At 40.3% G+C, this 13176-nt stretch overlaps 1 protein-coding gene across 1 annotated transcript in view; it reads left to right on the top strand.

The window, feature by feature from the left end:
• Positions 1-13176, top strand: part of kcnh4b (potassium voltage-gated channel, subfamily H (eag-related), member 4b) — a 103776-nt gene that overhangs the window by 73809 nt on the left and 16791 nt on the right. The window contains exons 9-12 of the mRNA XM_060939315.1: positions 5812-6011; positions 6229-6478; positions 9917-10131; positions 12340-12378. Of these exons, the coding sequence (XP_060795298.1) occupies positions 5812-6011; positions 6229-6478; positions 9917-10131; positions 12340-12378 (704 nt within the window). The remainder of the gene's footprint in view (positions 1-5811; positions 6012-6228; positions 6479-9916; positions 10132-12339; positions 12379-13176) is intronic.

Here is a 13176-nt window from a genome sequence, read left to right as displayed (position 1 = left end):
GCTGCTACTGGAGGTTTTCCAGATCAGTTTGAGCTTCTCTCGCGTTGTGGCTTTTGGCAGGTCCATCAGGCATCGGTCAATTTCTCATAAATAATCATTTACATTCATTCTTTTATTCTCAGGATCGAATCGCTCAACATCGTTGGCAAGTAGGTCAATTTGCCATAAGCAAAGAGTTTGGTGCACGTCCTTGTGCGGCCTTCTTGGCTCTCCTGAGTACTCACTATCTAAGCTACTCTGGTGTTGCTCCCGTTTCGCACTAGATTCATAGCCTGATTCATCCGAAGATGGATCAGGGATACTGTAGCACACTGACCTGGGTGTGCTATGGTTCTGGGCTCGGGATGAGCACAGTACGGCTCCACCCTGGCTAAATGACAAAGTCGTGTAGCGAGTTGATGGAGTTTGGCGGGGTGTCTGGTCCTCGACCAGGTAATCTACGGTGTCCGGTTCGGACGCTTCTTCCCGCTCTGAGCTTCGGCGCATTGTTGGGGGTCTTTCACGCCCTTCGCACCCTTCTTGGGGGGTCTGCTCCTCGGCAGCCCTCTGGGCAGCCTTTTCGGCTTTCTCTAGCCTTTCGGCGCAATCGCCAAGGGAGGTCTTCAAGAGCTCATGCTCCCTATGTAACTCATTATTATCGGCTGCCAGCTCGGTGTTGCTGGTGGTCAGCCTTTCAACCTCTCCGTGGAGGCGTCTGATTTCTGAATCAGTATCTCGGAAGTATGACAGGAATAGCCTACCTAGTGCCGCTTGGACATTAATAGTTGTTCCTTTTGGATTTCTCATATGTTTATTCGAGTTATCTATGTTGTTTTGGCATTCACTCTTACTCGTGTACTTAATGTTTGCCTTTTCGGAGGCAGAGCAGTGAATGAGGTCTGCGATGACCTCAAGGAGAGACACGTCTTGAGCATTGTCTTCAATTTCTGAGACACAAGGGGATGCCATTTCGCTTAGGTTGGATATTGGATAACTAATTAATCAATGAGTCAATTTATTAATACATTTTTTATTAATCAATATTAACTACGTAATTAATTAATCACTCAATAAAATTTGTTTTGTTTGAAAATGCTATCTCTTATCCTAAATTAAGAATAGGTTATTAGTATTCATGATATGGTTATCACACTACTGTTAACCGTTTAACACACCTGGGGATATACCTTGGCAACTGCTGAATCAAACTGATAGTTTATCTGTTGTTGCAACAATATTCAAGAAGTCAACACCAATCGCCTCACACGGGGCACCAATTTAATTGTAGGTGCAATTGGTGATTAAGTGATCAATCTCATTAAATCAGTCTCATTGGATCAGTCTCATTAATTAATACCATTAATTTTGGTGTTTAATAATAAATTACCAAACAGCTAAATTATGGTATATTCCAAATTATTATGATCACTTACCGTATTACACAACTCATATGCACCTTGGAATTCTTTAAGGTTGGGCGACTTCAAAAATATCGGAACAAAAAATAAACACACAGTTTCAATAATAATTGAATTTATTATAACAAAGATAAATGTCAGCAGATATATACATATAAGCAAGCATAAATGGTGTGTGTGTGTGTGTGTGTGTGTGTGAGAGAGAGGCCTTAACAAAGAGTTAGCATGGATTGCTAGCTAAGGTGTGTTTCTGTCGACATGGTGGAAACAAAAGAATTAGCTCTGGTACCTAACTCCACGTGTGTTTGTCCATGTGGTGTAGGCCTTGTGGCCTACACAAAAGGTTAGCCTAGCTTGCTAATGAGACAAAAGAATTAGCCGTGTGTGGGGGTGGGATTTGAAGAGAACAAAGGATTAGCCGGTAGCTAACCCACGTGGTGGAGACAAAGGAATTATCTCTGTGTTGCTTATTAAGATGTGTGTGTGAGAGGCCTGTGGCCTACGACAATAGGATTAGCTCTGATTGCTAATTCACTAGTTTATGCATTCCTAAATCCACTGAAACCTTGATGAGGTCAAAATATGTGTAATAATGAAATTAAAGTGTTAGAAAGGAAAAGAGGAAAGCATGCAACAGCCTATCTATTAAACAACTGAGAGGACAAAATTAGAACAATCATCAATTCAACACGCTGCGTGTCTCCAGTGTAAACAATTAAACCGTTCCTGAGTTTAAATTCACACTTCTTCATAAAACTAATTCCTAAGACTAGGTTTTGCCCAAATGCCAGTCTTATTTCAGTATCTCGTCTCTATGCAAGATTATGAGAAGATGTTCCGAGACTTTTGGAGTTTCACCGTTGTGGAGCATGTGAGTCGCTTCTGTAGAAAGCAGAGGATTTCTTGGTCCGACGCATGGTCGTTCGTGATGAAAAGAGAGTCTCTGATCAGAATAATATGCACAGCACTTTAATTAGAAGGATCTGGTCGCTTCTAACTCTTTAAATTAACTGCTTGGGCTGCAGTCGTACATAACGTTACTGACAATAGACAAACAAAACCGGCTGTAGCTCAATCTGAGTTTAAAATCGCGCGATTCCAGAATTTACCATGGCCAAAGGTGAAAGAAAAGAGCGAAACTCTAATTCTTGAGCAAAAGACGTCTTTATCTGGTTTGCTCGGGTGAGTATCTCTTTGTGTCCGGACGGCTTGAAGTCCAAGACGGAAAGAGGGCGAGCTAGGGGTTTCCAGGTTACTTATGCCTTCCTGGAGGGTGTGACATTGGTGATCCCGCCCAGGCGTGATGTACAGTGGTGCTTGAAAGTTTGTGAACCCTTTAGAATTTTCTATATTTCTGCATAAATATGACCTAAAACATCATCAGATTTTCACACAAGTCCTAAAAGTAGATAAACAGAACCCAGTTAAACAAATGAGACAAAAATATTATACTTGGTCATTTATTTATTGAGGAAAATGATCCGATATTACATATCTGTGAGTGGCAAAAGTATGTGAACCTTTGCTTTCAGTATCTGGTGTGACCCCCTTGTGCAGCAATAACTGCAACTAAACGTTTGCGGTAACTGTTGATCAGTCCTGCACACCGGCTTGGAGGAATTTTAGCCCGTTCCTCCGTACAGAACAGCTTCAACTCTGGGATGTTGGTGGGTTTCCTCATATGAACTGATCGTTTCAGGTCCTTCCACAACATTTCGATTGGATTAAGGTCAGGACTTTGACTTGGCCATTCCAAAACATTAACTTTATTCTTCTTTAACCATTCTTTGGTAGAACGACTTGTGTGCTTAGGGTCGTTGTCTTGCTGCATGACCCACCTTCTCTTGAGATTCAGTTCATGGACAGATGTCCTGACATTTTCCTTTAGAATTCACTGGTATAATTCAGAATTCATTGTTCCATCAATGATGGCAAGCCGTCCTGGCCCAGATGCAGCAAAACAGGCCCAAGCTATGATACTACCACCACCATGTTTCACAGATGGGATAAGGTTCTTATGCTGGAATCCAGTGTTTTCCTTTCTCCAAACATAACGCTTCTCATTTAAACCAAAAGTTCTATTTTGGTCTCATCCGTCCACAAAACATTTTTCCAATAGCCTTCTGGCTTGTCCACGTGCTCTTTAGCAAACTGCAGATGAGCAGCAATGTTCTTTTTGGAGAGCAGTGGCTTTCTCCTTGCAACTCTGTCATGCACACCATTGTTGTTCAGTGTTCTCCTGGTGGTGGACTCATGAACATGAACATTAGTCAATGTGAGAGAGGCCTTCAGTTGCTTAGAAGTTACCCCGGGGTCCTTTGTGACCTCGCCGACTATTACACGCCTTACTCTTGGAGTGATCTTTGTTGGTCGACCACTCCTGGGGAGGGTAACAGTGGTCTTGAATTTCCTCCATTTGTACACAATCTGTCTGACTGTGGATTGGTGGAGTCCAAACTCTTTAGAGATGGTTTTGTAACCTTTTCCAGCCTGATGAGCATCAACAATGCTTTTTCTGAGGTCCTCAGAAATCTCCTTTGTTCGTGCCATGATACACTTCCACAAACATGTGTTGTGAAGATCAGACTTTGATAGATCCCTGTTCTTTAAATAAAATAGGGTGCCCACTCACACCTGATTGTCATCCCATTGATTGAAAACACCTTACTCTAATTTCACCTTCAAATTAACTGCTAATCCTAGAGGTTCACATACTTTTGCCACTCACAGATATGTAATATCGGATCATTTTCCTCAATAAATAAATGACCAAGTATAATATTTTTGTCTCATTTGTTTAACTGGGTTCTGTTTATCTACTTTTAGGACTTGTGTGAAAATCTGATGATGTTTTAGGTCATATTTATGCAGAAATATAGAAAATTCTAAAGGGTTCACAAACTTTCAAGCACCACTGTAGGTCAATGCGGAAGTTGGTGATGGGAGTTGTAGTCCTTAGACGGACTGTTGTAGTTCTTAGACAGTAGGTGGCGACTGTACCTACACATCAAATTCAAAATGAGCATATATTTTTCAAAAAGCAATTAAACTTCTCAGTTTCAACATTTGATATGTTGTCTTTGCACTATTTTCAATGAAATAAAGGGTTTCCATGATTTGCAAATTATCGCATTCTGTTTTTATTTACAGTTTACACAGCGTCCCAACTTTTTTGGAATTGGGGTTGTATATCAAGGAAGAATGGGGAAACAATTTCACTTTCAGAACTTCAGTGTTTAGTGTCCTCAGTTCCCAAACACTTACTAAGTGTTGTTTAAAAAAAAAGGTGCTGTAACACAGTAGTAAACACGCCCCTGTTTGCAGGCATCAACCTCAGAATAAGTGTATACTCACAAAAAAAACCAATAAATTCTAGGGGTTTTAAAAATGTTTTTCACTGTGTCCCAACTTTTGTTGTCAGTGTTATGCCCCAAATTCACATTTTTTCATTTTCTGTGATCCAAATATTTGGTATTTTGGTTCATTATTTATCTTCGTCCTTGTTAATCCTTATTTAGCAAATGTCTCTGCTTATTTCTATGTTTTGTTTTCTTGACTTCTGTTGTTCCATGAAGTCAGAGTAGCTTGATATTGAGGAACTTGTGGAGGTGGATGGACAGAGAAATCTGTCCATTTTTATTGCTGAACTCCTATATGAGTGCAGCGTGTCAGGAGAGCGAAAAACACTAAAATAACACGGACGCTCTTCACTTAAACGTGATTTGTTTGAATGCGTCTCCTAATAACGTTTCAAAATGGTAGCACACAAAATCTGTTTTTAAACAAAAGAGAAGCTTGTGCTCAGAAGATTGATCACTCACGTAAATCAAGAGAGCTCTTGGCATTGAGGCTAGCTTGGAAAATGTTTAATAATTATAAAGAATTTTGTTTTTATTTTCAGTCATGTTATTGCTTAGTAACCTTAATTACTATTCTATGCTGTATGGTTACTGTGGTTTTAATCAAAAATAATATATTGCCTATAATGTCTATATTAGCTCTGCTTTGATTGTAGTTCATCCTCACAAGTGCAGAACTCAATAATATTCTATGTAAATTCTATGAAGATTAGGTATGATGTGGTAAAGCGACAAATCCAAACAATTCCACTGCCTTATGTGTCATCCCATTTTTTGTTTGATACAGTAGTCCGGTTAGCTTGGGCTGCTAATCTGTGAATAAAGCCAGTATGAAGCCTAGCATGCCAAGCAACCGTCACACTGATTAATGCATTATTCAGGTTGTATTTAACTAGCTAACTTTAGAAGCTGTTGGACAGTGCACGCAACAATAGTGTTCGCTACATGCCCACAAGAGATGAACAACAATACGAGGAATTTGAAACTTGCTAGACGTTACTAGACTCCTGTGTGTGCTCTCGGTGATCTTCTCCTTTTGTGATTGGCTGTTACAGCTCTCATGCATGCGGTGGTGTTTGGAAATGTCACAGCCATCATCCAGCGCATGTATTCACGCCGCTCGCTGTATCACACACGCATGAAGGATCTGAAGGACTTCATACGTGTCCATCGGCTGCCACAGCAGCTGAAGCAGCGCATGCTTGAGTATTTCCAGACAACGTGGTCTGTTAACAATGGTATCGATGCTAACGAGGTGAGTAATGAGGACTACGCTCTCTAATAATAGTCATTTACAAGCTTTGTGCATTAATTGGTAATTGGTAGCTAGCGAGCACACTCAGATGCTAGCCAAATAAATAATCAATGTAATTTAGTGTTGCTAGCAAATATTGATGGATTTCTTAGGTCATGTGATATGTTTCAGTCAGTAGAGATTGACTGAAGACTGACGTAGTCCTCTTCGTCCACAGCTGCTACATGATTTTCCAGATGAGCTCCGGGCCGACATCGCCATGCACCTGAACAAGGACATCCTGCAGCTTCCTGTGTTTGAGGGTGCGAGTCGCGGCTGCCTGCGTTCCTTATCGCTGCACATTAAAACATCATTCTGCGCGCCGGGAGAGTATCTGATCCGCCAGGGAGATGCGCTCCATGCTAACTACTTTGTCTGTTCCGGCTCCCTCGAAGTGCTCAAGGACAGCATGGTGCTCGCAATACTGGGTCTGTACTTCCTGTTCACTTTGCCTGTCAGGTGGAGGGGATGTTTACTTTTGCTTGTGTTATAACTGCTGTGTAAGTGTGTAGTAAACAGTAATGTACCATCTTAGCTGTATGTAATAGCATAGAAAGCAGATTAGCACTGCTTATTTTGGTTGGTGCTTCTTGTCATTTCTCCTGGACACCAGAAGAAGGCGTTGAATCTATTTCTCTGTTATATCTCTGTTATAACAATGTAATAAACCATGTAAATTGTATACAACAGCATATACGTTTCAGATTAGTGTAGCTGTGGTACTTCCTGCTTGCTTTGTCAGTCAGACAGAGGGGAAGTTTAAGCTTAGCTTGTGCTATATCAGTTGTCAGTTATAACTGTGGAATGAACAGCAATGTACCATCCCAGTTGTAACAGCGTTTACAGTGTAGATTAGGATTAGGAAAGATTATTTTGGTGTGTGCTTCTTCCCATTTGTCTTTACAGTCATTTAAAAAATGGGCTTTAAATATAGCATGTATTATATCTACTATGGCAATGTAATGTAGGGGGGCTGCCATGCCGTAGCCATAGTACCCACAATTCCCTGCTTCACTTTATGGCCCATCTTCTCCCCTTCCACTGTTACAGCATTGAACACAACAATCCCTGACCTCAATGCCATGTTCTATCTCTGCCCATTCTTCTGACTCCCTGTAATGGTATTGGATGCAGAGATGATACTGGATACCAAATACAGTGATGTCACGACTGTGCTTTAAAACCCACAGTGGAATCGAAATTCTTTCTCTCTGGTGGTGGATCCCCACACATGAGAGACATCATTGCATCTGTGCTAAAGAAGGACAAAGAACAAAGAACGAGCTAGTGATACCGGACCTTTAGCCAAAGTTCAATGTATTTGATCTTTGCATAGTTGTAATAATAACTGAACCGGTTAGTTACTGCAGCCCATGCAGTATTTTAAAAGAGAAAAGGCGACCGGATCCCTTTTCCCTTTCGCAACGTCGACGAACTACAAACAAAATTCCTTCCAGATCATCGGATGACCGACGGGACACCGAACATCTTCAGCTGACGAGCTGTAAAAGCAAAAGGAACGGAACTGTTTTCTCCCTGGACCTGCGCTCTGCTCTGTCTTCGGATAACAGACAGCGCACTTTCAGTCGCCAAGCAAGAGAGATCTCAAGTAAGGCTGGCATCTGGGCAATTGTTAGTCTTAGCTGTGGCTAGTTAATGCGAAGAGTGTTGTTTATTTGAATTCATTCATGGTTTAAATGTACACATTTGCTTTGTTTACTATCCATATTAAGTAGATTGTGCATGCTCTCTCTCTCTCTCTCTCTCTCCTTCTCTCTCTCTCTCTTTTTAACTCCCTCCGCTGCACTACACCCCTCAACACTGGGATTTCAGGAGTAGCTAAGGGTTTAGTAGAAGTTTGGGTTTAAGGCCTAGCTGGGACTAGTTTTAAGCTACAAATCCCTTTGTTACTCTCCCTCATGTGCTCTCCTTATTGCCCAACCCTCTTTTGGTGGAGCCTAGCACAAAGGCTCGCGCACTACATTCACATACCACACCTATCTCGCCCGGGCGCGCACACAGCCTTGTTCCCTCACTCCTCTCCTCTTTGTCGTGCGCCTGCACACGCTCTGCTCTCCCTAGCTCCTCCTCATCTCATTAGTGTGCAGCTGTGCACACCCACTCACATGCCTATACTCTCACACACACTCTCACACACACACATAGACATACTCACACTCAGACACACATAAACACGTGATTTCCCTCACATTTTAACATTCACTCGCCCCTACACTGTAACACTTGCATATAGCCCATTACTTCTGATCACCATTAGTGCCTTGGTTATCATCATATTCACTGCTGATTTCTCATCCTGTTTACTATTATTCTACTTACTACTGACTATTGCTTTATAAACTACTGATTATTACTTGTATACAATGTATCACCATTTTTTTTATTGAATTATTCCTTGGCTGCTATTGTTGCTATATCTTATCAGTATTAGTTTGCCAATTCGTGTCAGCTATTTCAATAAATGGTACCTTTGGAGTAAACTGTGTCCTGTCTATTGCTACAACATTCATTGAGTGCCAACCTCTGCCAAACAAGTATTCTAATTGCCTTCGCCCATTGGGTTGTTATATAAATGTTATAGATCTAGAGTAAATGTATTACATTAGAGCTACAATAATTACTAAAACTATAGCAACATCACCACTAAGTTATTCCGTTGATTTTAATAGTTTAGCTATAAACTATTAGACACTTGAATTAATGATTAATGAATTTATGAGACTGATCCCTTTTTAGGGCGGCACGGTGGTGCAGTGGTTAGCGCTGTCGCCTCACAGCAAGAAGGTCCTGGGTTCGAGCCCCGGGGCCGGCGAGGGCCCTTCTGTGCGGAGTTTGCATGTTCTCCCCGTGTCCGCGTGGGTTTCCTCCGGGTGCTCCGGTTTCCCCCACAGTCCAAAGACATGCAGGTTAGGTTAACTGGTGACTCTAAATTGACCGTAGGTGTGAATGTGAGTGTGAATGGTTGTCTGTGTCTATGTGTCAGCCCTGTGATGACCTGGCGACTTGTCCAGGGTGTACCCCGCCTTTCGCCCGTAGTCAGCTGGGATAGGCTCCAGCTTGCCTGCGACCCTGTAGAAGGATAAAGCGGCTAGAGATAATGAGATGAGATGAGATGATCCCTTTTTACATGAGACTGATTTGATAAGCCTGTTGCACCTACAGTAATAAACAATAATCTATCATGTTAGTTCTAACAGTATATATTACTGTATTGTATTTTGGTGCTGTACAATAACCAGTAAAATGAAGGGTTTTTTAAAGCTTAGCTTGTGTTATATATGTATTACAACAATGCAATAAATAGTTAACATTTTGTCTTGGCAGTCAGATAGATATATTAGCTTTTCCTGTGTAATATCTATGTGATAACAATGTAATTAACTACATTCTACAAATTAGTATAGTTTTATGGTCTGTGCTTCTTCCTGTTCATTTTGTCAGCAAGATGGATGTTTTTCTTGGGTTTAACCTTTTAACTGTAACGCTAGTTCCTGATTTGCCTTGTTTATTGTCACACTAGTTCATGGCTTAGCCTGTTTACTGCAATGCTAGTTCCTGGCTTAGCCCATTTGTTGTCACATTAGTTGCTTGTTTAACCTGTTTACTGTAATGTAAGCTCCTGGCTTTGCCATACTAACCAGCATACTAAATTGTATTCCATAACATACTAAACTGTAAAATGGACAGATTTTTAGGCATGCATATATAAACATTTAATTATTATCTTTAAAAATGTTTGCTTTTTGTGCTGTTTCATTTATGTTATATATTTGTGTGAAATGTACCAGACTCACACATACATTTATTTTTGCAACAGTAAATAACTGGTGTTCATGTCTTTGCAGGAAAGGGTGACCTGATTGGCTCGGACCTGCCAGGACAGGATCATGTGATTAAGACAAACGCAGATGTGAAGGCGCTAACATATTGCGATCTGCAGTACATTAGTGTTAAAGGGTTGAGGGAGGTGCTGGAGCTTTACCCCGAATACGCCAGTGTGTTCACAGCTGACATCCACCACAACCTCACCTACAACCTGAGAGAGGGCAGTGAGGCTGAGGTGAACACACACACACACACACACACACACACACACACACACACACACACACACACACACACCATTCTGAAGAGTAAACGGTCTCAATGTAGCATTTACATCACTGATTAAAAACTATTACAATCCCAAATCAGAAAAAGTTTTGGACGATAAAACATTTCCCACTTTATAATGTTTCCATTCCTTCTCACAACACTTAAAATATGTTTAGGGACTGAAGACACCAAGTGATGAAGTGTTTTGGGTGTTATTTTGTCCCATTCTTCCAGCAAACAGGTCTTAAAGTGTGCAATAGTTTAGATTCGTCACTGCCATATTTTTCATTTCTAAATTCTCCATATATTCTCTATCGGGGACAGAGGGGACACACCCTCTTCTTCCACAGCCACGCCATTTCTTCCAAAAAAAAGACCTGGAATACTGATTCATCTGACCACAATACACATTTCCGCTGTGTGATGGAGATGCCTCAGAGTCCAGAGAAGTCAACGATGCTTCTAGACACAATTAACATAAGGCTTCCTTTTGGCACAGTAATGTTTTAATTGGTGTTTGTGGATGTAACTCTGTATTGTAGCTTCCCAAAGTAATCCCGTCCCCATGTGGTTCTATCAGCTATCGATGAATGACGGTTCTTGATGCAGTGCTGTCTGAGGAATCAGAGATCACGGATGTTCAGATTAGGCTTGTGCCCTTGCCCTTTATACACTGAAATTCCTCCAGGGTCCTTGGATAATTTAATGATATTATGCACCGTAGAGGGTGAAATATCCAAATCCCTTCTTATCTTTCTTTGAGGAACATTGTTTTTAAACATTTCAATAATTTTCTCATGCATTTGTTGACAAACTGGAGATCGTCAGCCCATCTTTGCTCCTTAAAGACTAGGCCTTTCCTGGATACTGATTTTGTACCAAATCATGATTACAGTCACCTGTTGACATCACCTGTTTCAAATCACATCATTATTTAATTGTTTTATCTCATTACTAGCCCTAAATTGCCCTCGTCCCAACTTTATTATTATTATTATTATTATTTTTTTTTTGGAATGTGTTGCAGGCCTGAAATGCAGGACTGAATGTTTATTAACAAATGAAATGAAGTTGACCAACAAAACATGAAATATCTTGGGTTCATTCTGTCTGCAATGAAATGCAAGTCAAAGTCAATTTAGAAATCACTACTTTCTTTTTTTATTTGCACTTTCCATACCGTCCCAACTTTTTCTGATTTGAGGTTGTATTACATCTTCCTTTCATTCAGGATCAGTTTAAATATTAACTTAAATATGAGCATGAATTCAAATGCACATGCAAATATGAATCAATCCTTTAATACCAACAGAAACACAAATACAAACTAAAATATAGCTTTACATACAAAAACAAATATGAACTTAAATACAAATTTAGATATGAACACATATACATAGCTTAAACTTGAATATGAAGGGAAATCCAAACAAATGTAAATACAAACACAAACCTAAACTCAGGTATGAACAGAAATACAAGAATAAAATTTGACCATTAGCTTGGAGAGGTGTTTTTTGATGAGGTTTATGGACTTACGGGATTGTCTACAGTACATCGTGATCAACATGTATGATGCTGTCTGCAGTAAAGAGCTTAGAGGCTAGCAGGCTAACTGATTTCTGAATAGGACTGACTTTATCTCTGAAGTGCACTAACACTACATAAACATGCTGCCTACCTCAGGAGCTGCTGTCTGATTGAAACACTGTGGGTTCAGTAGGTTTGAATAATCCATGGGTTCAAAATGTTCGACATCCTGATTATTCACCAAACCCTTCATTAGTTTCTGATTAAATCCAGATGGGGCAGTTAATTGAGCACCAGTGAGACAGGACAAGTGTGAAAATGAGCACATTATGTGTAAATCAGGTACATGAAGAGTGTGTTCTCAGGCTAATGTGTTCTATTTTGTTCTGTTTAATATTGTGTGCATAATGAGATTGTGTAACAGCGTAAACCCTCCTAATTCAACCACAACGGTTAAACAAACACTATGGGGCTGAGAAGGAAACTCAGTAACAGCGAGCCTGCAGTCACTGTCTCAGTGTAAACTTTAATCACCAACTCTTTCACCCTAAAATACATTTTAATAGCATAAAAGATATTTTAAAAATGTGTCAGCTAATTCACTAGTCTGTGTGCTTACCATGTTCAACTTTTATTTCTTTAGGGTCTTGCAAGGTTCTCACGTTCTCCAAGGTTCCCTCATGTAAGTTGACTTCAATTGACTTAAGCATGTTGTATGTCATGTAATGGAGGCAAATGGACAAATGTAATCCCTAGAAGAGTGTTTAATTAAAAACAGGCAGGCAAACAGATCCAAATCAGTAGACAAAGGCAGTTAAACAAGCAATAGTCAAGTGAGGCACAAACAGAGTGTCAGAGATAAGGCAAAAGGCAGAGTCCAAAACGCAAAACAGAGTCGGAAACCAGAATATCAACACAGTGCCACAAAAGGCTTGGTAATGTGAGACTCTAGGTACAGTGTGTATGCTTCACAAAGTCTGTGTGTGCTCAGAGTTCTTATGAGAGTGTACTGTGATTGTGCTCTAATCTGGAACAAGTGCATGGTAATTAGTTGTAAGGGTGCTGCGCGTCTGTAAATGAGTAGCAGTTTGAGGCGTGCTGCTGCACGCACCAAGTGCAAACGTGCACAGATGTGACATTGCAGAGATATAATACACAAATACTGAAAGGTTGTGTTATTTTGTTGTGTAATTCACCAAGTCAGTATAGGGAATTAAATGTTTGATGAAATCGCATACTTCTGATGCACACATTACAATTTCATGACCTTGATTTAATGGCTTTATTAAGTTCATGTACATGAGTACCTGGTGGAGCATACAAAATAAAAGTCTGTGCTGGATCAAATGCTATTCTATGTGTTGATGAAGAATGAGTGTTGAAACCATTTTGTTCAGTTAAACCAGTGATCATTACAACCAGGATAATTCCTGCAATGTACTAGACTCCTATTGGATTTATTTCAACACTTGCCATCTTC

The sequence above is a fragment of the Neoarius graeffei genome, chromosome 14, assembly GCF_027579695.1.
Source record: "Neoarius graeffei isolate fNeoGra1 chromosome 14, fNeoGra1.pri, whole genome shotgun sequence".
Classification (NCBI taxonomy): Eukaryota; Metazoa; Chordata; class Actinopteri; order Siluriformes; family Ariidae; genus Neoarius; species Neoarius graeffei.
Note: the sequence above shows the minus strand (reverse complement) of the source record. Positions and strands in the feature narration are given on the sequence as shown.